At 40.8% G+C, this 26,984-nt stretch overlaps 2 protein-coding genes across 3 annotated transcripts; both read right to left on the bottom strand.

Annotated features, from left to right (window-relative positions):
- Positions 1-10,701: 10,701 nt before the first annotated feature.
- LOC143109504 (uncharacterized) lies at positions 10,702-15,423 on the bottom strand. 2 transcript variants are annotated; one of them, XM_076272263.1, is made up of 6 exons: positions 15,265-15,423; positions 13,422-13,742; positions 12,569-12,868; positions 12,388-12,423; positions 11,756-11,842; positions 10,702-11,612 (listed from the first exon to the last, which is right to left on the bottom strand). In XM_076272263.1, exons 1-6 carry the CDS (start codon positions 15,323-15,325, stop codon positions 11,590-11,592), a joined length of 828 nt encoding a protein of 275 aa, XP_076128378.1. In that variant the 5' UTR covers positions 15,326-15,423; the 3' UTR covers positions 10,702-11,589. The 2 variants fall into 2 exon arrangements, with proteins under 2 accessions (XP_076128378.1, XP_076128377.1); XM_076272262.1 differs by having other exon boundaries at positions 11,756-12,423.
- Positions 15,424-18,965: 3,542 nt separating this feature from the next.
- Positions 18,966-26,975, bottom strand: LOC143109837 (uncharacterized). Its single transcript, XM_076272626.1, has 9 exons — positions 26,820-26,975; positions 23,623-23,952; positions 23,164-23,454; positions 22,940-22,969; positions 20,082-20,168; positions 19,914-19,936; positions 19,711-19,773; positions 19,341-19,412; positions 18,966-19,237 (listed from the first exon to the last, which is right to left on the bottom strand). The coding sequence occupies exons 1-9, from the start codon at positions 26,878-26,880 to the stop codon at positions 19,103-19,105; spliced, it is 1,092 nt and encodes a 363-aa protein (XP_076128741.1). The 5' UTR covers positions 26,881-26,975; the 3' UTR covers positions 18,966-19,102.
- Positions 26,976-26,984: the final 9 nt, after the last annotated feature.

The raw sequence follows: 26,984 nt of genomic DNA, 5'->3' as shown, positions 1-26,984 counted from the left end.
CAGTCATTCAGTATCAGCACAGCATGGAGATCTCAACAGCATTTCGGCTGCTCAGTGAGTAACACATTTATATATTTTTTTCTAGAGCTGTATATATTCTGGTCGCTTATGACTTGTCTAACGTTAATTGAATGCTTTGTTTCTTTACATGAGATGAGTAAGCCTCATGTGTAACTGTACACACAAACATATGCATACACTTGTACATAATGCACTTAACATGCATTGCCTGCTGTCCTTACCCACTCCTCATCTCTCTCTCTCTCTCTCTCCCTCTCTCTCTCTCTCACACACACTTTCTCTAGTCTTAAACAAAGCAAAAATATGAATTTACAAAATGTGTTCACTAGTAACTGACCGAGTAGAGAAAGACGTCACCAACCCCACTGGACACACGTTGGTCCCCCTCCTCCCTCCTCTTCAGTCCAGATGCCCAGCGCCAGTCAGAGCCTTTCACACCATTTTGCAGAGTGTTATGGGAAATTTCCAGTAATTAAACAACACTTTAGCTATTAAAAGTCTGCTCGGGTTGTTGGTGTCTTACTGGCTATACTTTAAAGAAATGTAGACATTTCAAGGATGATCTGAGTTAATTGTTTTGAGTTACTTTTGTCCATGACCTCTGATGTCAACCTCCCTTAGGGTTTCAGAATAATAACAGCTTTCTTTATCATGACAGCTCTTTTATTTTCATTTAATGTAATCCATCAAGAATATCCTGTTTATCCTGTTTTAGTCCTATAAATAATTGTAATTTTGTCTACGACAGACTTGTTGCTCTCACGCTCGCTAGGATGCTTATGTGTCTGTAACCTGTCTCTGCCATGCGGTCGGCTTGCCTGTGTGATACTTTTTGCCTCTTCGTGGATACTTAACTTTTACCACAGTGTGTGTTTTCAGGGCAGTTTGTGGGATGATCTGCTGGGCAAAGTGTGACACGCTATTGCTCATAATTTTGAGAGCGTCTTCAAACATTTGTATCTAGATAGGCTATAAAAAGCACACTGATGACATACAATGCCAAATTAAACCCAATGCTATAGTTACCATTCGCCATTATTGCATTGAATAGAACTGCATGTTGTTGTGCATCCATTTGAAAAAAAAAATCTTTAGGATCTATGTCTGTATATGTTTATATGTTCACTTTTATAGTATGTCTGATAACATGTCTGAAATCACTCCTTTCATATACTTAGAAAAAACTATGAAATGTTTCGTATATGAGCTACCTTTCAACGCTTACTGTAATATGTTGTGTGTCTGTATCAATATTATATCAATAATGGGAATCATCACTTTTGTGACCTTGAAAATGGTCACACATACACAGAGCGAGGCCTGTTCTGTCTGTATGTTGGCTATTTTGTGCCTCATCTATTTTAAAACTTGGATTATTTTAAAGCAGACCTGTGATGTCATATCCTTTTCTTCAGGGCCTTTCAACATCACTGACCACGACTGGCATGGAGCTGTGAAACTAATGCACAAACACCTCCTGTAAATAAAGACATAGGGCTGTATTTTGGGTCACCAGCGCATGGCGTAATACTCGTTATTCACCCGCGCAAAGTTGAATTTGGTATTTTGCACGTTTATTTTTTAAACATTGCGCTCAGGGGTATGGCAATTAACAACCTAGGGAGGGGCCTAGCGCATTGTCTAAAAATCGGTATCATACACCACCTAAACCTGGTCAGAAGTCAATGGCGAGTTGTTCATATGCTATTTTAAGAGCGCATGTCACCAGTCATATTGGCAGGTGCACGCACCATCCTTCTATCATTCATGAACACACACCAGCGCACGTCCATGCAAAGCATTACAAATTGCACGATTACAATGGGAAACATAATTAGAACAAAGATATTACGAAATACTGTACATCTCATAATGAGTAGTTATTCACCATCATTTGCAAATTGGTAATGATGGTTAAAAGTGATTAGGGGAGAGGCGAGAGACACGTATGCATTTTGCACTGGACATCAGAGCAGAACATTTCTAAATAGATAGCAATGGAGCTGATAGCAGATGAATAGACTGCAGTGAAAGAGCAGTGAAAAAGTTAAACGCTAACCTCCGTAGTTGTAAAGGAAATGCACTCCAGTAAAGGATGTATGGAAGTGATGTCATGCTTTGGTCACATGCTATTCATGTATTCAACATTGATATGAGGGCAATTCCATGGAAAATTATGTTTTTTTGTAACAACTCAGGTGAGACAGAGAGAGAGAGAGAGAGAGAGAGAGAGAGAGAGAGAGAGAGAGAGTGTGTGTGTGTGTGTATGTGTGTGTGTAAGACAGACCTCCATACTGTTCATGACTGCATCACTACACCCTGTGAGGTCAGTTAGGAAAGGCACGTCTGCCTGTAATATTCTACTGCAGGTATCTCTCTCTGTCACTCAGGTGTTTGTGTGACTGTTAGAGTTGCTAGCACTATCAGTCTGTTTGTGGCCATGATCATCATTGCAGTCATCTACAGGAAGAGATCAGGTGAGTGGACTATCACAGATCTCCACAGATGTAAACACTCCTCACTCTGGCTGAACTTGATCTGTCTCAGCTACTGCAGAAAATTACTAGGGTTAGCGATATTACTCTGTGACACAACTCCATCTGTCTCTGCCTCTCAGGTGATCCCAAGGCCAAACCAAACACCTCTGTGAGTAACGTTACACACATTTAAAAGCCATTGCAGAGTAGGTTTGGTGTAAATGGAAACTTACTATAGGGTCATTCCGTGTCAAATCACCCAGTGGCTGGCAGGTCACCCTCTCCCAAAAAATCTGAAAAAACTCACAGGTGTTTGTAGACCAAACCTATGCATAAATCTTAAATAGTATATCTGTATCACTAATGGTTCCAAAACTACAGCCCTTTGAAGTTTCAAGTCATTTTAAGCATCGTGGTGAACAATCCTTTTTGTTCAACTTCCCACATTATTGGCTCTTTTGGTATTTCACACACATTAGTGAAACTATGTGAATAGAAGTACATTTTCCTGTTGAATTTAACAATCCAATCAAATCAGGTGTATCTTGTGTAATTCTCCCTCTGCAAAGCTCTGAAAATGGCTATAAATTCATTATGTGAAAAAACATTGAGGGCTTCTCATTCAAAAAGTATGTGACACAAATTCATCAGATTTTTTTCCCACTCATGTATGGATTATAAGGTCATGTCCATGCATTAACTTTGGTTGTTAACATTATCACATTGTCAGAGCATTTTTATTAAATTGGGCTTGATTTTCAAAAAGCCCGTTTTCATCTTCTCATTTCACCACGTGGACAGTTAACAGGATTTTTTTAAATTTTACCATATATCATTCTGTATGTGAGGATCATCTGCCCAACATTTGGGCTTGTTGCTGAGTTTCTTCATTGAGATAAGATTTTTTACAAATATTGTCTATAAATCCACTGAATTTGTACTTTATCTGCAGTACCACTTTGCACCACATGTGGTGCTCTTTTAATACAATGGAAGTCAATGGAAGAGTAAGAGAGTCACTTGTTTGCTGCACATATCCAATCTAAACACACAGTTTATGGTTCATATGGTTCAAGTAAAAAGGCGTTTCTAAAATTCAGTGCATTGTCAGATGCATAAAAATCAATACTAACGATTTATCATCTTTTTACAAATGCCTCTTGGATCCACGAGTCCTCAAACCTTGTTATGAATACTTGTGATGAAAACACACATGGTCATCTTCATCAAGTGAAATACCTTGATGAACTGAATTTTAGAAACCCATTGTTTCTTGAATATGTTCCTTTATGACATTCATTTTCCAACTTCTTTCCCAGATCACATGGAGACGAAGCACTGATCTCCATCTTGATGCTCTTTGTCTATGTATCACAGAGGACTGCATCCCATTCATATGACGATGGATATAGACTTTGCCTAACCAGTTGGCTAGTAATTATTAAAGTACTCACATAGGCACTGATAGGTTAAAGCTGGTGTAGAAAACTCATTACAAAGATGGTAATTATGCTAAATCCTCTTGCTGCATGTATGATGACCAGTCAGTCTTATGTGTGTATAATTTACTTGATCAGTTTATTTTCTCTAGATAAGATTTATGTATGAGTAGTATGTTGTTCATGTTGCAATAATTATTTGGACCAATTCAACTATGAACCATAAACTGTGTGTTTAGATTGGATATGTGCAGCAAACAAGTGACTCTCTTACTCTTCCATTGACTTCCATTGTATTAAAAGAGCACCACATGTGGTGCAAAGTGGTACTGCAGATCCAGTACAAATTCAGTGGATTTATAGACAATATTTAAAAAAAATCTTATCTCAATGAAGAAACTCAGCAACAAGCCCAAATTTTGGGCAGATGATCCTCACATACAGAATGATATATGGTAAATTTAAAAAAAATCCTGTTAACTGTCCACGTGGTGAAATTAGAAGATGAAAACAGGCTTTTTGAAAATCAGGCCCAATTTTAAAAAAATGCTATGAAAATATGAAAATGATAACAACCAAAGTTAATGCATGGACAGGACCTTATAATACATATATGTGTAGGAAAAAAATCTGATGAATTTGTGTCACATACTTTCTGAATGAGAAGCCCTCAAAAGTGATGATGTCTTTTCACATTATGAATTTATAGCCATTTTCAGAGCTTTGCAGAGGGGAAAGTACACAAGATATGTCTGATCCGATTGGATTTTTTAATTCAACAGGAAAATGTACTTCTATTCACATAGTTTCACTAATGTGTGTGAAATACCAAGAGAGCCAATAATGCTGGAAGTTGAACAAAAAGGATTGTTCACCACAATGCTTAAAATGACTTGAAGTTTCAAAGGGCTGTAGTTTTGCAACGATTAGTTATCCAGATATACTATTTAAGATCTATGCATGGATTTGGTCTACAAACACCTGTGATTTTTTTCAGATTTTTTCGGAGAGGGTCACCTGCCAAATTGTGCTGAAATTGGGTGATTTCACACGGAATGACCCTATAGTATGTAATGTGGTGTTCTCCTCCTTCTCTTTAAGGCCCACACTGTTCGCGCTGCTGTAACCAGCCAGTGCCTGTAGTCTTGTCGTCCTTATTGGCTAAGTGTGTGTTCTGGGGAAGTTTGTGGGAGAATAAGCTGTGCTGAGTGTAACACACTATTACTCATACGTTTTAAAAAGTTGTCAAACATTTGCATCTAGACAGGCTAAAAAACAAACACTGCTACACAGAGTTACTATTCACCGTCGTCAATTAGAGTGGAATTGTGTTGTGTGTGCATTTAAAAGTCTGTTCATTTCCATGCTACATATGATAACAATGTTAAAGCAAATATATGTGACTCCTTTCATGTACTTATATATGAGATAGCTTTATATGTTTACTGTTATATGTTGTGTGGCTGTATCAATAATTGGAATCAGCCCTTTTGTGACCTTTAAAATGGTCAGACATACACCGAGAGAGGCCTGTTCTGACCGTATGTTGGTTATTTTAAGACTTGGTCACATGTCCTGGTTAATATCCTATATGGCAGATTTAAAGCGGCACTGTGATGTCATATCCTTTTCGTGAGGGCCTTTGAACTTCACTGACCACCGCTGGTATATCTGGCTTGGAGGCGTGAAACTGATTCTCAAACAAGCGCTTCCTCTAAATAAAGACATAACACGTTTCTTAAAATCGGACAATATAAAGCATGAACGCAAAGGAGACAGACAGACTAAGAGGTTTTGCTTCAGTGGCCCACTCCACACACACGCACTCAGACAAAGAGCTAAGTAAAAGAGAAGAAGAGATAAAAAGGGAAGATAAAGGAGAAGGAGATGGCATCCATCCCCTGTGTTCTGATGCTGTTGCTGATCTGCCCAAGTCAGGTCCACGTGGGTGAGTTACTTAAGCAATAAGAGGCCGTAAGTTACACTGTTTATAGAACAGCTAGTTGTGCTTCATGCCTAAAACCGCCCTTGACCGTTCTATAATCAGTGTAACTGATCAGTGATGGTTCCGCAGTAGTACGAACATGACTGAACCACATGTCAATGGATCATTAAATGTAATTTTGAAACGGCAGAAAAAAACGTAAGTGGAATAGTTTTAAAATGTGGCATCATTGTCAGAATAATTCAGTGGGGAGAGAGAAAGAGTGATGGTGTGTTGCCATTTTGAATCATACAGTATTTAATGAAAAGCATGTGAATGAAAGTGTAGATTTATCATTCCTGTGTCCCTAAAGCACAGAAATGAGATCAGACAGATTAGACAGATAGAATATATATGACAACTTTATTAGTGTCAACTCTGTCTGTCTATTCTTTAGGTGTTCAAGAAGGAATGACCACTGTGTTCTCCAGTGCAGGTGGGACAGCTACTCTACCCTGTGCTAATGGGCTTTATCCAGACTGCACCTCTACATGGCTTTATAGCAGTACTGAACATTCTGTAGAATTGTTTGGACATGGGAAGATAAAACCTGAAAACACCAATAACAGATCTGAGAGACTGAGTCTGTTCCAGAACTGTTCTCTCCACATTACCAATGTCACCACTGAGGACGCAGCACTCTACACCTGTCAGCAGTTCCATGAAGAGGGTGGACATCAATCTGAATATGATGCTCGAGTTTATCTCACTGTTCTCCACAGTAGGTTTCTAACTTATCAATACATAGACACAGGCACAGGTTGCGATATCTAAGGAAAGATTCTGAAGATTTCATTTTTAAGACAAACAACACCAAGTCTCCCATAAGCTGAAATGATTAAATGTAGGTTGTTACTGTGTAGTACTCCTGATGCAATTTCTGATGATGTCATTTCCTCCTGCAGTCTCTGCTTCCCCCAGAGAGACTGAGATGGAGGCGGGCAGTCATGTGACTCTCCACTGCCTCCTGCACACACACAACCACTGTACCAGATCTGTGGGAGATAAGGGAGTCCGTCTCAGCTGGGTGGATAAGACAGTGTTGTGCGTGAACGAGTTCAAAAGAACGCGTTCATTGAACACGCTCATTTTTTCGTGAACGTTGAACTGAACGCAGCACATTTTTTAATAAAGAACTTGAACGTGAATTAGTTCACATTATGTGTCATGAACGGCAGACATCACTGTAAATGAACGTTGGAATTTGTTTTCCATTGAAAACTGAGTGACATCTGTTTTCTCTTTTGAAACGCAACGAGAGGAAGTTCCTCCCTCCTGTATTCTCGCTGGTGCCGCTTAAATCATGTAGGCCTATCACCAGACAGAAATGATTTTGACATTGTGTGCGCAATGCATTGCGGGCAACGTAGTGTCCGGCTGAGAATAGTTGAATAGCATACTGGTTTCCGCACAACGTTACCTGTGATGAATTGCAGCAGAGCGGGGTAGGCATAGCAACGCCGCGTAGCAGGCAACACCGAGATCGCGGAGGGCTGGAGGAGCGAGAGAGAGAGAGACAGACCAATGACGAGAGTGAGAGAAAGCGCTGCAATTTAAAAAAAATGGCTAGTGGAAGTGATGGCACGGAGATCTGGTCTACCTTGTCTGTACTGCTGCAAGTTTCATCACCTGGTAAGAAACCCACAATTGCAGTGTCATGAGCTAATGTCTACAATGAGCAGCTTCAAAGAACGTATAGTGATTTCTAGCTCGTAGTGTGAAAAAAAGTATTTATTTGAATATTTCACGAAAAAAGTCAAATGAACTGAACTTTGAACTAGTTCAGAATTAAAATTGTGAACTTTGAACGTGAACTGTTCACTTTGAGCATGTATGAACTGAACTTGAACTAGTTCAGAAAAGCTGTGAACTGGCACAACACTGGCGCTGTGATTGGATGATGTCCACGGCGTAGGCAACTTCGATTAACTTTTGAAGCGCTCACAGAATCCTGGCTCTGCACCAAAATGCGAGGGGTGCCTGACGTGAGCTGTTATTGGATCAGTCGAGTGTCAATTATGGAAATGTAACCAATGGGCCGCTGATTGCCCTTCCTTTGGGCCGATCGTTGGCCAAAATGATTAAATTATATATAGCCCATATAGTCCGTGAGCCAGGGCCTCAAAATATAGAAACCGTTACCGAAAAAGTGGCAAAGGCTACAATACCTTTTCTGAAAGCCTGGAATCTCAGCTTTCCAATGATGTATGATGGCCATCTGACAAGAGTAGCTGTTTTGAGTTATCACACATAATGTAAACTAAGGTTGAGAAATAAATGCGTATAAATCAAGCAGTACACTGACATAGCTGAAAATCTATATTGGACATATCTATATTGGACATATTGGAATATTTTATTTTTATTTTTATTATGTTTGGTATCATTTTAAAGGGGAGACTCTGAGCTTTCATTTAAATCCTTTTGTGAACATTTTGGATAAGTACAGCCAACCCTGGAGCTCTTCAAACTTTTAATCACACACATTTTCCTGCCTTTTCCGCCTAAGTCATCTTTTATCTTTTAATCCTGTGGCACCAGGGAGCATCAGGGAAACAAAACCAAACACTGAAATACTGGCATGACCCTAAGGATTCAGAAAATGTATCATTTACCCATATTATCTGATTTGGAGGGGGTGATTTTCAGTCTTATATCAGACATGGCGTTTGAAAAAATAATGCATATAAATTAAGCAGAACACTGACATAGCTGAAAATCCAAAAACGGTATAACAAATAACAAGAGACATTGATTCCTATGTTTTAAGGTGTGGTAAACCCAATTATGACATTGCCATTACTCTAAAAGGTCAAGGTCATGACCTTTAGGCATGGTCAATGACATTTTATGACATTTTCGCACAGATTGCATCATTCAAGGCCAGGGACAATATTGACAGGCTGGAAGAGACACTGACAGGGCGTGGAACATCCCATAGGGTCAAGGGTATAGCAGTGCAGCCTCAGATGTTCGGTCCTGAACGGCCTAGACCAGCTTGTGATGTGCCCAAGAGCAAACAAAGAACTGTCTCTGTATCTTTGCCAGCGTATGCTGTGGGAACTAGGTGTGGTCCTCCAACTAGATCCTATGTTGAGGTCAAGACAGATATCTGTGCTGATGCTTTGAAGAAGAACTTCTTATGGTTGCTATGCAGACTGCACTCTGCCACAAATCAAAGTGTCCCTAGCTGGACAGGTTACAACATCTTAGCATCAAACTCTGTGGATGTTATTCCCAGTGTTGTCAGCTATCTGCCAACCATCAATGCCCCTGCCACCCAGATGGCAACTGTTCATGAGATTCTCCTTCAAATTAAAAAAAAAATCTAGCCTGGCTAGCGCCACCACTTCTCAATGAGACATGGTCTGGGAACCAAACGTTAATTTTCTCGTATTTGAAAAAAATGCCCAGATCTGTTTATTGGGTGCCACGGATGTCTATCAAATGCATCTGTGCATAGCTCATCATCGTCTTGCTTTCCCCCCTGTTCTGTGATTGGTTCCCTATCTGAGGCAAAAATTAAGGCGGTAGTTTCCAGGCTGCCTTAGCAGCGTGAATCAAATCGCGCGCAAGGCAGCATGGGAACACCCAGGCTAAAAAAAATCATGACTTCCTTACACATCAGCAACATGTCAGTTGATCAGGCTCTCTACTGTAAAGTTACAGAAATTCTGTGGGCACATGGAGACAGGTTTCCCAACATTGTGCCAAGACTTGGAGTCTTTCACACCATCTGTATGTTCTTGGGTGTGATTGGGAAGCACTTCCAGGCTGCAGGCCTAAGGGCCATATGCATTGAATGTGGAGCTGTGGCTGAGGGATCTGTCAGTGGTGTTTTGGATGGCCATAAGTACAAAATCATGTATGAAGCCCTCCTGAGGCTAGTCTGGAATTAGTTTCCCCAGTGGCTCACAGAGAACCATCCTGATGCCCACGATCTCTTAGATATCCTGCCCCTAGACTTGAGTGTCTTAAGAGGGATAGAGGAGCAGCTACAGAAGTCGGCTACGCTCGTTGAGCTGCAGAACAGAATGCTTCAGGAAATCCTTTGTTCCCACCGCAACATTTTGAATTTCCCTCCTGGATGAATAAAGTGCCATCTATCTATCTATCTATCTATCTATCTTTAGAAAGGGAGATGGGGAGGGGGTAAGGACAGTTGAGGTAACATAGCCTGGATGCACGTTTAGAGGTGATGTAATGCTGAAAATGAACATAATAGACGTCATGCTCCTCCAATGTATTTGAAAAATATAAAATATATATATAATATATAAAATATAAAATATATAAAATATTGTGGTGGTCATCATTATTCTATGATGGGTTCATTACTTCGGATTTGGGAGAATTAGATATTACAAAATATATCAAATGATGCACATTTGGCGTATTTTCATGCTCTTAAGTAAAATACTGGCTCAAAATGTAATTTGAATTTGTTATGTCATTTATTGAAGTGTAGCACCTCATATCACACACAATTCTCACTCCTGACCCCCCCGTGCTCATGGTCCATACACCAAACAAACTTGACATCCATCACAAACGTGTAAGATTTGAGAAAGAAGTTTTAAGGCCTCAAAGGTCACTAGTGGGGTTTATGGGACCATTAACAAGTAAGCTTGCAAATCAGCTCAAATAAGCTACCAAATCAGAAGGGTTTTCTTGGAAGTGTACAAAATGATCCCTTTAGGAAAACATGCAAGCAGGACAGTGCATGTATGACAGAAGAATATGTCAGAGAGAAATAATATAGTTTGTTATGAAATGGCTTTATTTCAAAATTGTTTAAAACACAGCGATACACAATGGCCAAATATTTATATACTGTATACAGTGAGTGTATTCATTAGAAATATAATGCTGATCTATACAAAAAGGCTTAAAATTAGAAAGAGAGTTGAAAAGAGAGTTGAAGATTTGATGCAAAGTCAAACTCAGAGAAACAAGTCTATGATATGGGTGGAATGACGGAAGTTGCTAGACTACGCCACCCCAGGAATAACGGGAGCCATTTATCTATCCCAAAAAGGTCATGCATTGACAGAGACTTGCATATATATATATATATAAATACATTATTTATTGAAATCAAATACATAAAAGACAGACAAGGAGAAAACATTACTGACAAATAAATTAGGCTTGACCACCAGAAGGGGCAGATAGACAGTAACCATCGGCTCTGATCCAATCCGCTAGCCAGGAGAAAGCTACCCAAGTTACCTAGGTAGGAGTAAAACCAGGAAAGGGGTTTCGGCACAGAAACGGAAGAGGACACCTCAAGAGGCCACACCTGTTACACATTTCACACACATTGCACACACTGCAGAAGTGATAAGTAGTAGTTGCCAAGCACCCATATCACACCATTCTATTAAATGGTGCAGAGCTATGACTCCTCTAGTAAAAAAGGAGGAGCTCCAGTGTGAAATTAACCAGCTCTCAGTACAACCAGTGCTTGCGCAAGGTAGACAAGCTATACAGGTGATGGAGACTGTGAACAGCTGGGTCTAAAGAGCCCATAAGGAGAACAAGGCTACAAGGACTGGCTGGTTGCCGCTGATCTAACTCTAGGAGCCTTGAAGGAAAAGAGAGAGGACACCACATTAATGGGGTTCCATTAACATAAAACTGACTCAAAAATGTGTATGTGTGTGTTTCACTGTGTGTCCTGGGGATCTCCTGAGAAGCACAAACAGATGGAGATGTATCAGAAAAGCAACAGAGTGTATCTGCAGTAGCTCAGATTGATGGAGTTGTATCAGTCAGAGAGAGAGAAACATCAGTAGAGTAAATAGCTGCTGTATCTGCAGTAGTCCACTCACCTGATCTCTTCCAGTGGATGAGCACAACTATGATCACAGCCACAAACAGACTGATAGTGGTAGCAACTCTAACAGCCACATGGACACCTGAGAGAGAGGTAGGGAGTGAGTGAGTGAATGAGACAACATGAGTGAGTGAGTGAGTGAATGAGACAACATGAGTGAGTGAGTGAGTGAATGAGACAACATGAGTGAGTGAGTGAGTGAGTGAGTGAATGAGACAACATGAGTAAGTGAGTGAGTGAGTGAGTGAATGAGACAACATGAGTGAGTGAGTGAGTGAATGAGACAACATGAGTGAGTGAGTGAGTGAATGAGACAACATGAGTGAGTGAGTGAGTGAGTGAGTGAATGAGACAACATGAGTGAGTGAGTGAGTGAATGAGACAACATGAGTGAGTGAGTGAGTGAGTGAATGAGACAACATGAGTGAGTGAGTGAGTGAGTGAGTGAATGAGACAACATGAGTGAGTGAGTGAGTGAATGAGACAACATGAGTGAGTGAGTGAGTGAATGAGACAACATGAGTGAGTGAGTGAGTGAGTGAATGAGACAACATGAGTGAGTGAGTGAGTGAATGAGACAACATGAGTGAGTGAGTGAGTGACACACACACACAAAGAGAGTCTTGCCTAAGAAGTGGGGTGATGGGCAGATCTCTGATGAGGCTACAAAACAAAATATCAGTTTTTAGTCCTTCACAGTGTAACATTCTAGTTAAATGCATTCACATTCATGTACAATACATTCATAGTATGTGACTGAAGAACCTTTATATTATAACTCAATGACAGGTGTGTAATTGTCATTCACCCTTCACTCTGATGGTGTAGTTTGCAGAAGTCTGAACCTTCCCTTCTGCTGTCACTTGGCATCTCCATGTCCTCTGTGTATTAACAGGGTTTGGATCTCTGAGCTGCACAGTCAGTGTGGTGGAACAGGGAGAGTCTCTGCTGATCTGGAGCCTGTTGGTGTTCTGCAGCTCAACCCCTCCCTCATCCACCCAGCTCAGACGGACATCTCTGTTATCAACTACACTCTCATTGCCAGCATGCAGGTGGCAGTAGATGGTCACATCACTGCATGCTTCTGCTTTAGTCACTCTTGAGGAAACTGAATAAAGAAATGGTCATGGGAACTGTGACAGCTGTAATGTTACTTGTTCTTTTTCAGTAGTATGGTACTGATGCACTGTCATGAAGCCTTCTATTATGACAAAAGAGCAGAAGGTGTTTTTACTACACCTGCTCTAGTTTTTATTATGAACGTGTCTGTGATTGAGAAAAGGTTTGCTACATAGACCCTGCATCGAAGAATATTTGGGCCGTTTGGTCTTTATACATATGACTGTGACGAGTGACAGGACGCAGAGTGAGATTGGGTGGGACTGGTAAATGGCTGTGAGTCAGATTTGAACGTGTGTCCCTGTGGACACCTGGACTTTAATGTGAGTCTGAACAGAAAATGTTACACTGTGTGAGTGTGCATGCACAGAGTAGTGAAGTGAGTAAGACTGATAAGAAATTAATTGAAAGAGCTCGACACAACCTGCATATATTTTCACACTTCAGTCTTATTAATCGGTTGTGTTTTGCTCAGTGACCTGAGAATATAGGCTATCTGGTTGTATAAACTATATTATAGATATATATTATAGACTACTTACTGTTAAGAACTGATAGATAAACTCCATTATACATCTGATCCATCCATGCACGTCGCCGTCTTTTCGCAGGCAGCCACTCAAGGATGTAGTGTCCAGCGTCCTCAGTGGTCACATCAGTGATGTGGAGAGAGCTGTCAGAGAGCAGACTCAGCCTCCCAGCTCTGTCTGATATGATCCTTCCATGATAGGAGGTCAATTTAACACGAGATCCAAATCTGCTATAATACCATCCAGTTTGTATTACGGGATAAAAACCTGAACAGGGTAGAGTGGCATTCTCACCCACACTGGAGAAAACAGAGTTGATGTTTCCTTGGACACCTAAATGATAAATGAAATGATAATAATACTGATATTTAGATATGCATAATTGTTTTCAAAATAGATACACTACAGTTCTTTCATACAAGCTAGGATAACATATCATATCTCAATGTATCCACATATCCACAAACATAACAGGTAAGAATCAAGGGGGGTATAAATGATGCACTAGACTAGACTGTAAAATCAGTGTCATTAGAATCAGTATGTTGAATAATTATTGAACTATTGAATTACGTGCAATAGTTTATATTTGAATGACACACAACACACCAGGCAATTAGCTAATACGCGTAATACTGTAAGCATTGTGTTGAACCGTGTGGCTCAGCCCTGCACTCGTACAGACTCAAACCCGCAAACAGCAGCACCTCAGATCGGAAGTCAAGCATGTTAGCAACGAAGCTAAAAGCCCAGGGTGATAGCTCTCTCATGATTCTAAAGGTGTTGGGAGGGAAGTTTACACAAAGTAGGCCTACATACTGCACAGCTACCGTTACACGTTGACACTACCAGGAGTCAGTTTTACAGTGACAAGCAACTGATTTTTAGAAGAAGAAGAAAACGAAGGGTAGTGGCTAAAGTAGCACAGATCCAGGGTAGACATAGGGCCCTATCATGACATTCTAGGGCCCTATCATGACATTCTAAAGTGCATCGTCACTCGTCAAAAGTCTATTCAAATTTAGTAGGATGTCCAGTTCACATTGGGAGGGGTTTCGTCCTCAAAAGTGGAGCGCATGGCGTAACAAGGTGTTCCTAGGTCTTTTAATCAGTCATATGGGTGTGTTTGGGGCGTAACATCATTTTAAACCAATGAGAATGACATCTGTCATTCCCTTTAACGTCGCAACGCGCGATATGTCAAATAAATGCATCGGTAGAAGGATGGTGCGTGCACCTGCCAATATGACTGTTGACATGCGCTCTTAAAATAGCATATGAACAACTCGCCATTGACTTCTGACCAGGTTTAGGTGGTGTATGATAGCGATTTTTAGACAACGCGCTAGGCCCCTCCCTAGGTTGTTAATTGCCACACCCCTGGGCGCAATGCTTAAAAAATAAACGTGCAAAATACCGAATTCAACTTTCCGCGGGTGAATAACGAGTATTATGCCATGCGCTGGTGGCCCAAAATACAGCCCATAATCACTATCAAGATATGACAACTACACAAGGTATATATAAGGCCAGACATACAGTATAATAACACTAACATCATTCTTGGGTACAAATGCAAGACATATGATAATAACACCACTTCTAAACAATCACACTAACTGTGGACAGTACAATATGAAAATACTTGACACTGTAAAATTTCATTTTAGTGATCTCAAAGTCCCAGACACAAAGTTATATTGGCTTGTATTTCACATTAAAACCCACTGCAGGTTTAGAGCAGTTACTTAAAGTATATAAAAGTATGGCGGAATTTGTATTTCTTACAGTCTGACTGCAGTTTGAAGTACCACAATTAGTGCTATTGGTTACTGAGATCACATTCTGTACTCACCCATATGATCCTGACTCAGACTGATCAGCAACACTATCAGAGCACAAGGGATGGATGCCATCTTCTTCTCCTTTATCCTCCTTTTTCCTCTCTTCTCTTTCACTTTGCTGACTTTTTCTTTTTTGTTTTTCTTCTAGTCTTTTCCTTCGTCTGTGTGCGTGAAGATTGTGTCTCTGAAGTGAGAACTCGACTCGAGTCAGTCTATCTTATATATTTGGGTACCACATACTTCCTCAAAATGCTGCATGTTTGGGTGTGAATTTGTGAGAACTTGGAGTCAGTCTCTCTTATTTATGTGGGTACCCCATACTTCTTCAAAATGCTGCATGTTTGTGTGATTGTGAAATCCTGTGTCTTTCTCGGACCAGGGTTGTTGGCATGAGTTGACACATTTACTAACAAATGTAGACCGCATCCAGGCCTAAGCGAAGTCTGCATGCTGCCATACAGTATGTAAAGGCTGGCGCTTAGATGAGTAGAGGTCACTCAGCTGGGTCTGTAGTTGTCTGTGTGTGTGATACTGCAAAGCTAATTTTCAACTGAAAGTCACCTAAGCACGCTTGCATGATAATTTGTTTCAATTGTTTGTTTAGAGTAAACATTCTAAATCAATTGTATGCACCATATTGCTATGTAGCATAGTAATGTTATACACCATTTCAAAGCTTTGACTCTTGGGAATCCAAAAATGAACTTTTTTCATGTACAATCTGTATAGTGCTTTACATTCTCAGATTAATCTTATTGTAGTAGCGTTTAAGTTTTTCCAATTTTGTCTACTACTTGTGGCTGAGTGGATCCTAGTCTTGACGCGTGTTAAATGATGAGGAGTAGTGGTTTTGTTCCAAGTCGGTCCCTTCTGACCATTTATTGTTGACAGTTTGTTGTAAAAAAAACAAGTAAATACACTATAAGGCTTTCTGTTAAAGTCCAAACTTTAGTCAGCACAGCAGCACGGTCAAAAGACTGTATGCCCTTCTCAGCCACGCCCACATGCTGCGGCCTACAGCTCTTAAGGTCATCCCCCTGGGGCTCCACCTTCAGAAACCTCCTCCAGGATCCTGTAGGTGGGACAGACAGACCTGTGCCCATACTCAATCCAATCAACCACTCTCACATACATACGCACACAGACATGCACACACATACTTACTCCGGCTAATAAACAAAGAAAATATGAGAATTAACTTGAAGCTCAATTTGGCTCCTACACTTATTATGTCTCAATTAAATTTGATCCAAAATGCCCCCCTCCCCCCCTTCCGCTTTTGGTGCTACCCTGACTTCTGGCTGCAGTGTAGCTGCAGCACAATAAGTAGATGCAACATATTGGGTACTGAAATATTCACAAGAATCCATAGAAATTGAATCTTCATGTTGTGTTATCCAATATTAGTTGTACAGATGTATAGTCTATCTTATACACACTCATTGAACCAACAAAGTAAATGCAAAAATAGAGACATTTTTGTAATCATTCCATATTTAGTGTAGTCATTCCATATCAGAACCCCTGAAGTATAATCCAAATACAAGCATGAAACCTCAAAGTGTTACCTTTCATTTGAGACCAGGATTATGCTTCTACACAAAGGGGTTCATGTGCAGTAAGCATTTGATTGTCAGTATGCATTTTGGATAACAAAAAGTCCTATGGGGAGTATCCATAGGCATTTTACAAAACGCATGGGCAAACCTTGGCAAATAATAGTCTAAAGCACTCATATTTTCATTCTATATTGATCTACTTTTGCACACAACTTCACAAGTCAGTTCAGAGATGCTTGTAATCCGGCAGAAAGAAAAAACTATATTCGAGCCTGTAACTCTTTGTGAGTACATCACACATTTATTTTGACTGTTTCCTACGAAAACTAAAGGTTCTTAGCTTTCTATAAAGGTCCAACATTTGATGGTAGGCCCCAGAAGAGGTGGGAACAATGCCCTTGTAAATAGGCACAGTGCAATTTCAGGCAAAAACTTGAAATTCTTTTTGAGAGTTAAGCAGTTAATGAACAGACTGAATGACTTCCTCCTCAAGTAACAGTAGCGAGCAAGTGCAATACTGTGAGCAGTGAGTAAACGTGTCTCCGTGACACCATCATAATGATTTGATCAACAGATCATCCATGGGTGTTAACCAGCGATGCTATCATCCATGGGTGTTAACCCACTTGCTGACATACCAATGTCCTGTTCCCTAGGGTTCATGCTTGAACCAGTACCATTGTGTTTCCTCCAGTGCAGGTTATTGGTACCCTGAGTGGGCAGGAGGTTTTGTCAGAGGAGTGTAAGGATAATGGGTGTGTGTGAGTAAACCTTAGTCACCAACGCTTTCAGAAATGTGCTTACAGCTAACGCAAACAGGTGTTAACCACTTTTTAGCAGGCTAACAAGTTTGAGCCTGTTTTGTGCAGACATCAAATGGTGTTGATGCTGATGGTGTGCGAGTTTGTGAAGAGCCTGAGAAAATCTCTGTGTTAACCCAGAACCCCCATCATAGCTGGATCTACCAGCAGCTTCTGGCAGGTCAGGCATGCGTCAACATGTGGTTAGTGAGGTTGTTGACATCTTTCTCTACTTGTTCAGTTACAAGTGAACACATTTTCTAAAAGTTATATATTTTTGCTTTTTGTAAGACTTTACAAACTTTTGTTAGACTACTACAGAGAGAGAGAGAGAGAGAGAGAGAGAGATAGATAGAGAGAGATGGGGGGAGAGAGAGAGAGAGAGAGAGAGAGAGAGAGAGAGAGATGGGGAGCAGGTAAGGTACTGGTACTGTAGAGGTAATCTAACGTATGCACATTTAGACTTGGGAGATGTTATACTCCTTCCATGCCTAATGTCCTACATATAGCACATATACTATCAGTGTGGTTGGAATAAAAACTGTATCAATGTATTATTATGAAATGGCTTTATTTCAAAGTTGTTTAAAACATAGTGAAACATAATAGCTAACTGTTTAGATACAGTGTGTTTATTAGAAATATAATGCTGATCTAAAAGGGATTCAAATTAGAAAGAGAGTTGAGGATTTCATGCAAAGTCAAACTCAGAGAAACATGTCAGTGATATGTAGGAGCATGTGCATGACCTATGACCTACGGCACATGTAGAATATGATATGCAGCATGAAGGATATGATATAAATGACATGTAAAATCTAAAATATAATATGCAACACATAGAATATGATATGCAGCATGAAGGATATATAAATGACATGTAAAACATAACATATAATATGATAAGTTACATGTAGGATATACAGTAAGTTACATGTAGGATATAAGTTGCATGTAGGATAGATGTTACATGTAGGATAAACTGCACATGGAGGGTATAATATACAGCACATGAATTATATGGTGTGAGTTACTGTACATGCCTTTTTAATATCTTAGTTAATGTCTTTACACCACACATTTAGACAGAGGTCTGGTATGTTATCTGTACATTTTAAGGCATGTACTGTATCTTGTATCTTTAAAAGGAAACCTGCAGTGACACTGACATTTTGGGTAGCCTACATATGGGTTGTGGGTGTTTATGTCTCCCTGTGTGTGTGTGTGTGTGCGTGTGTGTGTGTGTGTGTGTGTGTGGTGTGTGTGTGTGTGTGTGTGCGTGTGTGTGTGTGTGTGTGTGTGGTGTGTGTGTGTGTGTGTGTGTGTGCGTGTGTGTGTGTGTGTGTGTGTGGTGTGTGTGTGTGTGTTTGTGCATATGTAAGTGTGTGTGCGTGCGTGCGTGCGTGCGTGTGTGTGTGTGTGTGTGTGTGTGTGGTGTGTGTGTGTGTTTGTGCATATGTAAGTGTGTGTGTGTGCATATGTTGTGCGTTTTAATTCTTTATCTTGTCATTCTTCTGAACAGTGGCATAAACAGCGTTGGGGTCCACAGGTCTGCTGCTTTTCTGGTCCTCACCACCTGATAACTGCATGATGGTGCTGTAGATCACGGTGTCCTCAGACTGCTTCTGTAAAGAAACAAACATACAAACAAACAAACAAACAAACGTATCACCCCACACTGAGGTGCATGAACATGAGGATAAACAAACATGATGAGTAGTGACTCACTGCAGAAGCCCCAGCTGGAGTTGGGTTGAGGTGCTGCATGGCTGCATAGTGCAGATCAGCTCCGTCCTCTTCCTGTACAGAAAACACACAGAGAGAGAGAGAGAGAGAGAGGCAGAGAAAGAGGAATTTGGTATGAGGACAGTGTGTCAATTATATATCTAACAGGAAGTCTGACAAGTAAACCTATAGAATACACTATTCTTCAATGGTCAAAATTATCTTTTCCTGCTAAACCAAATTCATTCACAAAGTGAAGATCTAGATGGGCGTGGTCAGGCTACAATTATCTAACAAGTAATTCAGACGTAACGGCTGCATCCATTCTGTGCCTCAGATGGACATGAGTGATGCCAGTGTGTCATTAGCTTACATTAGCTGAGGAGTTTGCTGCTGGAACAGACTGGAGAGCTGTGGCACTGGTCCTGCTTTGACTCTGTGGAAACAATGTGTCAGATTATATATCACGTAGACCTGTGTCAAACGTACCTGCACATTTCTCACTACACATTAAACCCAGTGTTATACAGAAGGACTATTTCTGTGGAATAAAAATAATATGAATTTTTCACTCACTAAGGTGTGCTCTTCCTCAGCATCTGAAATAACAATAACAAGATTGAAATGTTAGAGCATGAAACTACAGTATTCACAGTGGCCACTACAGTGGTACCATTGATTTACAACAGGCTATTGCCGGTGAAACCTTTGGCAAGATGGTGTTAGAATTGCTGAAACACTCACTTGTCTTTCTCTTGCGTATCACCATAATCAGTGCAGCAGCAGCCAACAGACCAATTGAGACACCAACTCCAGCAATCAGCGCAACACCTGGACAGAAAAGAAGGAAAAGACTTAACACCTAGGACAGGGCCCACTTCCCCGAAAGCATCTTAAGCCTAAGAGCGTCGTAAAGTCCCTCTTACGAACGTCTTAAGATTTGCCGACTGTTTCCCGAAACTATCGTAGCTTAAGAGCATCGTGAAAACACTCGTAGATCTACGAGTGCTCCAGAGTACTCGTTACCGGCTAAGAGCGTCTTAACAGTACTTCTCACTGAGGTCACCAACAGGACATACAGAGGAATTACAACTTAGAATACATAATCCAATTTACGTTCCCATTCTTTATTGTGTTTACCTGTGATGAATCAGATTTTAGCGTGCAAAATAGCCTACATTTAATGGTCATAATAATGTGATGAAAAGCGGACAACCAACACAGCATCACTGGTGAAGAGAGCTCAGCGCCGCCTGTACTTCCTGCGGAAACTCAGGCGAGCAAGTGCTCCACCAGCCATCATGACCACATTCTACCGAGGCACCATTGAGAGCATCCTCTCCAGCTGTATCGCTGTGTGGGGCGGAAGCTGCACTGAATACAACAGGAAAGCCCTGCAGCGCATAGTGAACACAGCTGGAAGGATTATTGGTGCTTCACTCCCCTCCCTGAAGGACATTTACACCACCCACCTCACCCGCAAGGCGACCAAAATTGTGAGTGATGCAAGTCACCCCGCTCACAATCTGTTTGATCTACTGCCCTCTGGGAAGAGGTACAGAAGCCTGCGCTCCCGCACTACCAGACTCACCAACAGCTTCATACACCAAGCTGTTAGGATGCTGAACTCTCTCCCTCCTCTCCCCCCTCCACCCTCAGCTACATAACATCCTGGACATTGGACCCACAATGGCCGCCTGCACCACTCCACTTGCACACTTGTACACTTTGCAACTTGTTGTTGTTGTCCTGGAAACACAACACTTCTGCTGCTCTTACATAACTTGCACCACTATGCCACTTTATTTCTTACTTAGGTCAAACAGAACTACCTCAGCCTCTTATTGGCCTGACTTTGCACTAGTATTTTATTTTATTGACTGTCTATGCACAATTTCAACCAAATTTTGCTGCTCTTATTTTTTCATTATATGTGCCCTCTTATTTACTTATTTACTTACTTTTTTGTTTACTTGAATGTTATGTTTGTCTGTGGACTTAAAATTGGTAAAATATGTCTTGTCTCCACCGTGGGATAGTGAGAAACGTAATTTCGATCTCTTTGTATGTCTGGAACATGTGAAGAAATTGACAATAAAGCTGACTTTGACTTTGACTTTGACTTTGACAAAAATGCAATCAAGTTATGAAACGAGACGTTGCCAGAATAGTTTGACATTATCTTTGCTAAGTGAATATTTTATTAGGCCTATGAGGTAAAAAGCAGAGAAAGCAACATGTGGTTTAGTCTGTAGCCTAGGCCTACTGCATCAAAATCTAAGCCTACACATTTCCTCTCTTTCTTACTCGACTTCTTTCTTATCTTCAAACGTGTTCTTAAGTGGCACCGCGAAAAATTATTGCATGGTGCAACAATCTAATCTTAAAATAATTACAATTATTTATGTCTCTGTGTGGTATATAACCTACTTGGGATGCTTACATGCAGATGTCAAAGTGTTTCTATTTTCGTATTGATGTGAATGAATGTGTAGATCCGAAGTTTAAATGGTAGGCCTATAGCTGTGACGTGCAGTCACCTGACATCACCGTCAAATCAGAGGATATTTCAGAACTATTAACGTGGACAGCTCCCCTTAAGAGCATCTTAAGAGCAGTGCACGCGCGTTCACGCTACGAGCATGTTCGGGAAACAGTCGGAAAAACCAAACGAACGATCGTAAGATGAATCGTAGAAAACCCTCTTAAAGGAGAAGTTCGGTGTGAAATTGACCTTAGCTGTACTGAAAGATGTTGCCGAGTACTCACATGTGTCCAATAGGCACCTTCGCTCACCCCCTAGCATTCCAAATTACGCCGTTTTTAGCCGAGTAGCTGTGGGGGCATAGCGTAGCCTATGCAACTAAATCGCTATTTTTACACCATTAAAAAGGTTCCAAGTAACTCCACACTGCATTGGTAGACTTCTGAGGGTTTTGGAACCCTTTTAATTGTGTAAAAATAGTGATTTAGCTGCATAGGCTACGCTATGCCCCCCACAGCTACTTGGCTAAAAACGGCGTAATTCGGAATGCTAGGGGGTGAGCGAAGGTGCCTATTGGACACATGTAAGTACTCGGCAACATCTTTCAGTACAGCTAAGGTCAATTTCACACCGAACTTCTCCTTTAAGAGCGTGTCTCCGTCGTTATCGGGGAAGTGGGCCCAGGACAGAACAGTGAAAACACACACATGTTTAATTTACCTGAACCTTCTGTCTGAAAACAGATACAACATGGTTAGCAATTCACACAACCCTTTTGTGTTATAAGACACCGGTTAGCATCAAGTGAGACTATCAAATCAAATCAAAACTATTTTTGTTTGTCACATCATAGAAAGTACAATATGTAGTGAAATGCTTAGTTGCTTGACTCCAATGCAAAGGTATAAAACCCAAGAGGTATATAAAGCATGAGATAAATATAGCAATGTGATATTTACACACATGTTAATAAAGATGCCTATGCATTATAAGTATGTAAACACATTGCAGATGTGCAGATTGTCCCACACACAGTCCTCATTCAGTAGGCCTACACCTATTTGTATATAGCCCATGATAACTATAGTGTTAGTGTTAGCTGTATGGCACGTCTTACCTGAGTTTGTGGAAGCAGTGGTGACTGTCCCTGGGGACAAATAACAACACAAACACATGTTTTGTTGAGGGATCTTGATGTGTCCAGGAACAACCTAACCAATCAGGTTCAGTTCACCGTACTGTATACTGTATTACTGTAACTGCCACTGTCAAGCTCATAAAGTACAGGATGCATTATTATTTTCTGTTGGAAAAAGCGTGTGTTACAGTAACATCTCTAACCTTTAACTCTGATGGTGTAGATTGCAGTAGTCTGAACCTTCCCTCCTGCAGTCAGCTGGCATCTCCATGTCCTCTGTGTGGAAGTGGTGTTATTAACTCTGAGCTCCACCGTCAGTGTGGTGGAACACATAGATGTGGTTCTGATCTGGCGGTTAATGGTCTTATCCACCCAGCTGAGACAGACTCCCTTATCTATCACAGATCCGGTACAGTTGTCGCGTGTGTGCAGGAGGCAGTGGAGAGTCACATTACTCCCCATCTCCATCTCAGTCTCTCTGGAGGAAGCAGAGACTGCAGGAGGAAATGACATCATCAGATCAGCAACAACCTACATTTAATAATATCAGCTTAAAGGAGCTTTGGTAATGTTTGATTTAGGTTGGTGAAAATGAAATCTTCATAATCTTTCCATAGATATTGCAACCTGTGCCTGTGTCTATATATTGACAAGAAACCTACCATGGAGAACAGTGAGATAAACTGGAGCATCATCTTTAGATTGAGTTCCACCCTGTTCAGGGAACTGCTGACAGGTGTAGAGTCCTGCGTCCTCAGTGGTGACATTGGTAATGTGGAGAGAACAGTTCTGGAACAGACTCAGTCTCGCAGCTCTGTTCTTGGCGTTTTCAGGTTTTATCTGCCCATGTCCAAACAATTCTACACTATCTCTAGTACTGCTATAAAGCCATGTAGTAGAGGAGCAGTTTGGATAAAGCACATTAGCACAGGGTAGAGTAGCTGTCCCACCTGCACTGGAGAACTCAGTGGGGCTGTTTCCTCCTTGAGCACCTAAAGAATAGACAGACAGAGTTGACACTGATAAAGTAGTCATAGATATTCTGTCTGATCTCATTTCTGTGCTTTAGGGACACAGGCCTGAGAAACCTACACTTTCAGTAACATGCTTTTCATTAAATACTGTGTGATTCAATAACACAACACACCATCACTCTTTCTCTCTCTCCCCACATAGCACACTGGTGAATTCTGACAATGATGCCACATTTTAAAACTACTCCACTCACGTCTTTTTTCTGCCATTTTCAAAATGACATTTAATGATCCATGTTCATTCAGAAATGAAACGTCAGTAGGCCTAACTCTGAAAATATGTATTTAAAACAAGTAGGCCTAGGTTATCGTCAGTAATGGCTGTGTCAAGCATTCGTTCCTAAGCAACCAATAGCTTCTATACATTTTGCTGAACAGCTGACAGCAGCGGAACAAATGCTTAACCTTTTGGATAAAAAAAAAAACAGGAACCTTACTAAAACTAATGACATGACTCTTATATTTTCTCTTGGCCCAGTTGTGGCCCACACACAGTAAAATGACTTATTGAGTGTTGGCTGAGTGTCGGCTGGGTCCCCGGGCCTGTACTGGCCCACACTAAAACTGATCTGACTGAGTGTTGGCTGAATGTCGGCTTAGTCCCCGGGCCTGTACTGGCCCACACACTATAAAACTGATCTGACTGAGTGTTGGCTGAATGTCGGCTTAGTCCCCGGGCCTGTACTGGCCCACACACTATAAAACTGATCTGACTGAGTGTTGGCTGAATGTCGGCTGGGTCCCCGGGCCACATGTGGCCCATTAACTACCAAAAGTACTTGAAAATAAACAGTAATCCAGAACTAGTAATTAAAAGCACAAGCTACTTTTATTAACAAGTTTAACAAACACAACCTTGCAAATAAAACAAACATTTTAAAATTATACAAGCTTTTACATATATATACACTTTAGAAATGACACCAGTTAAAATATACAAGCTACTTTTATCTACAAAAATCTACATCTTTCATTAAAAATAAACATTTTAAAATTATATAATGATTCAAAGAAATAAATTATTCTAAATTAACATAGTTAAACATTTACAGAAATATTCTGTCTCTCTCCCTCACTCACATACACACACTTTTCTCTAAAAGAGTTATTCCATTATCAGTAGTTGTGGGTTGTGAGTTAAGTGTAGTGTTAGTGCTTTAAATTCTGTATTTTTGTACCATGTACCATGACCTACTCAGCTACAGACACGCACACGCGCACACACACACACACACACACACACACACTGACTCTCAAAGTATTTTTCAACAGCAGCAACCTTTGCCACCTGCCTTCTTTCTGTTGCCGCTTCATTGTTGCCTCCACTTGTTTCAGCAGCACTAGCAGTCGGGGGGTGTCTCCAAACTGCATTAAGGTATAAAAGAACATATATTACAAGATCATTATGAGGTCTAAAGCAAGATTTCAACATGTCATTTGTCAGAGAAGTTCTATTTGTCCACTCAAATATACTTACTGATAGCCACCTCAGCTCTCTCAGTTGGGGGTTGGTCAAATAGTTCTTTCCATCCATCCTTCTCAATTTGAGATGCATGGACAGCATGTCATCTTAGCAGGGGAGCCATGTACTTGGGCGGAGGCAACAAGTTTTTGCCCCTCGCCCTCGTCGATTAATTCCGTATAACAGGACACCTCGGCGGTCGTTATCCCTTACGTAATTTATGGTAACGTTAACTTACCAGCACAACTTGACTTGGCTTACCTTATACCAAATCGGGCAATCCAGCGTTGAAGAGTTTTCAGCGATACGCCAACGTCACTTGCTATTTGCTTCCTAGGCACCCCGATGACTATCTGGCGCCTTATCTCTGCCTTGATGTTAGGCAAATGCTGGAGCAAAGCAACTTCAGCCCGATCTAGATGTGTCCGGAAATTATCTTCTAAGTTCGCTTCTCGTAGCTCATTTCGGATTCCAACCAGCCTGTTTAATGCTATGCCATACTCTACCGAAGCGCCATCTAGGTCATCGGCCAGTGAAAGTACGGCATTACGTAAGATGTCCATAGCTCCTTTATAATAAAACTCCTACTAACTAATATAAAGAAAATAGCTCTAGGCCTACTCGCATATAACGTTACTGTCTCCGTTGAGTTTAGAAGGCGCTCGTGAGTCAACTAGCAGGGAGTTGTTACTTGGTTCAAAGCTTGGTTCGTTACAATGTCTCATCAGCGTTCTTTTAAGGCATTCTTTGCCAAACGGATTTGGCAAATGATTTTGCAATTATATTTGCAAATCCCTTTTTACAATTAGAGTATTTATTGATCATTTAATAATTGATTTACAAAATACTTTTTGTAAATTATATTTTTTAATAGGCTACTGTTTATAATGGCAAATTAACCAACTTCATTTGCCATTTAAGTGACACCTGTGGTCCTCCATATAAATATCAGTAAAAGAAGCACATTGGCTTTCGCCACTCCCCCTCCCACACACCACTGTACTGTAAGCTACCAGTGAGGATAGAAGCAGGGCTTTGGCAAAGCTGGATCAGTGTAGGCTTCACGGGTAAAAACTTAACAAGCCTGACCTCAACAATAAAGTGAACTTTGCGGATTTTGCAACAACACGACAAGACACACAGGTATGCAGTGGCTCTTCAAAATGACGTAAAAAATGATGTGCAAGAAACGGACACTTCGAGCGCCTTCTAAACTACTGTATGTCCGTACTACTGCAGAACCATCACTGAGCAGTTACACTGATTATAGAGCAGTTAAGGGGGGGGGGGTTAGGCATAACGCAAAACTTCGCTGTTCTATAATCAGTGCAACCTACGGCCTCTTATTGCTTAAGTAACTCACCCATGTGGACCTGACTTGGGCAGATCAGCAACAGCATCAGAACACAGGGGATGGAAGCCATCTTCTTCTCCTTTATCCTCCCTTTTTCTCTCTTCTTCTCTTTTACTTTCCTCTCTTCTCCTTTCCTCTTTGTCTGAGTGCGTGTGTGTGGAGTGGGCCACTGAA

The sequence above is a fragment of the Alosa pseudoharengus genome, unplaced genomic scaffold (genome assembly GCF_046254945.1).
Source record: "Alosa pseudoharengus isolate Yale_2024_CS ecotype anadromous, Long Island Sound unplaced genomic scaffold, YU_APseudo_1.1 YU_APseudo_1.1_scf_7, whole genome shotgun sequence".
Classification (NCBI taxonomy): Eukaryota; Metazoa; Chordata; class Actinopteri; order Clupeiformes; family Clupeidae; genus Alosa; species Alosa pseudoharengus.
The sequence above is the reverse complement of the archived record's forward strand: the minus strand, read 5'-3'. Positions and strand labels throughout refer to the sequence as shown.

Excerpts from the sequence above, each read along its gene's own strand:
- LOC143109504 (XM_076272262.1), bottom strand. The coding sequence starts at position 15,325 with ATGGCATCCATCCCTTGTGCTCTGATAGTGTTGCTGATCAGTCTGAGT. Across the intron at positions 12,869-13,421 it reads TTATCTATCAGTTCTTAACA|TTTCCTCAAGAGTGACTAAA; the intron begins GTAAGTAGTCTA and ends TTCTTTATTCAG. Across the intron at positions 12,424-12,568 it reads CTACACCATCAGAGTGAAGG|CCTCATCAGAGATCTGCCCA; the intron begins GTGAATGACAAT and ends TTTGTTTTGTAG.
- LOC143109837 (XM_076272626.1), bottom strand. The coding sequence starts at position 26,880 with ATGGCTTCCATCCCCTGTGTTCTGATGCTGTTGCTGATCTGCCCAAGT. Across the intron at positions 23,953-26,819 it reads CCCAAGTCAGGTCCACATGG|GTGCTCAAGGAGGAAACAGC; the intron begins GTGAGTTACTTA and ends TCTATTCTTTAG. Across the intron at positions 23,455-23,622 it reads TTATCTCACTGTTCTCCATG|TCTCTGCTTCCTCCAGAGAG; the intron begins GTAGGTTTCTTG and ends TTCCTCCTGCAG.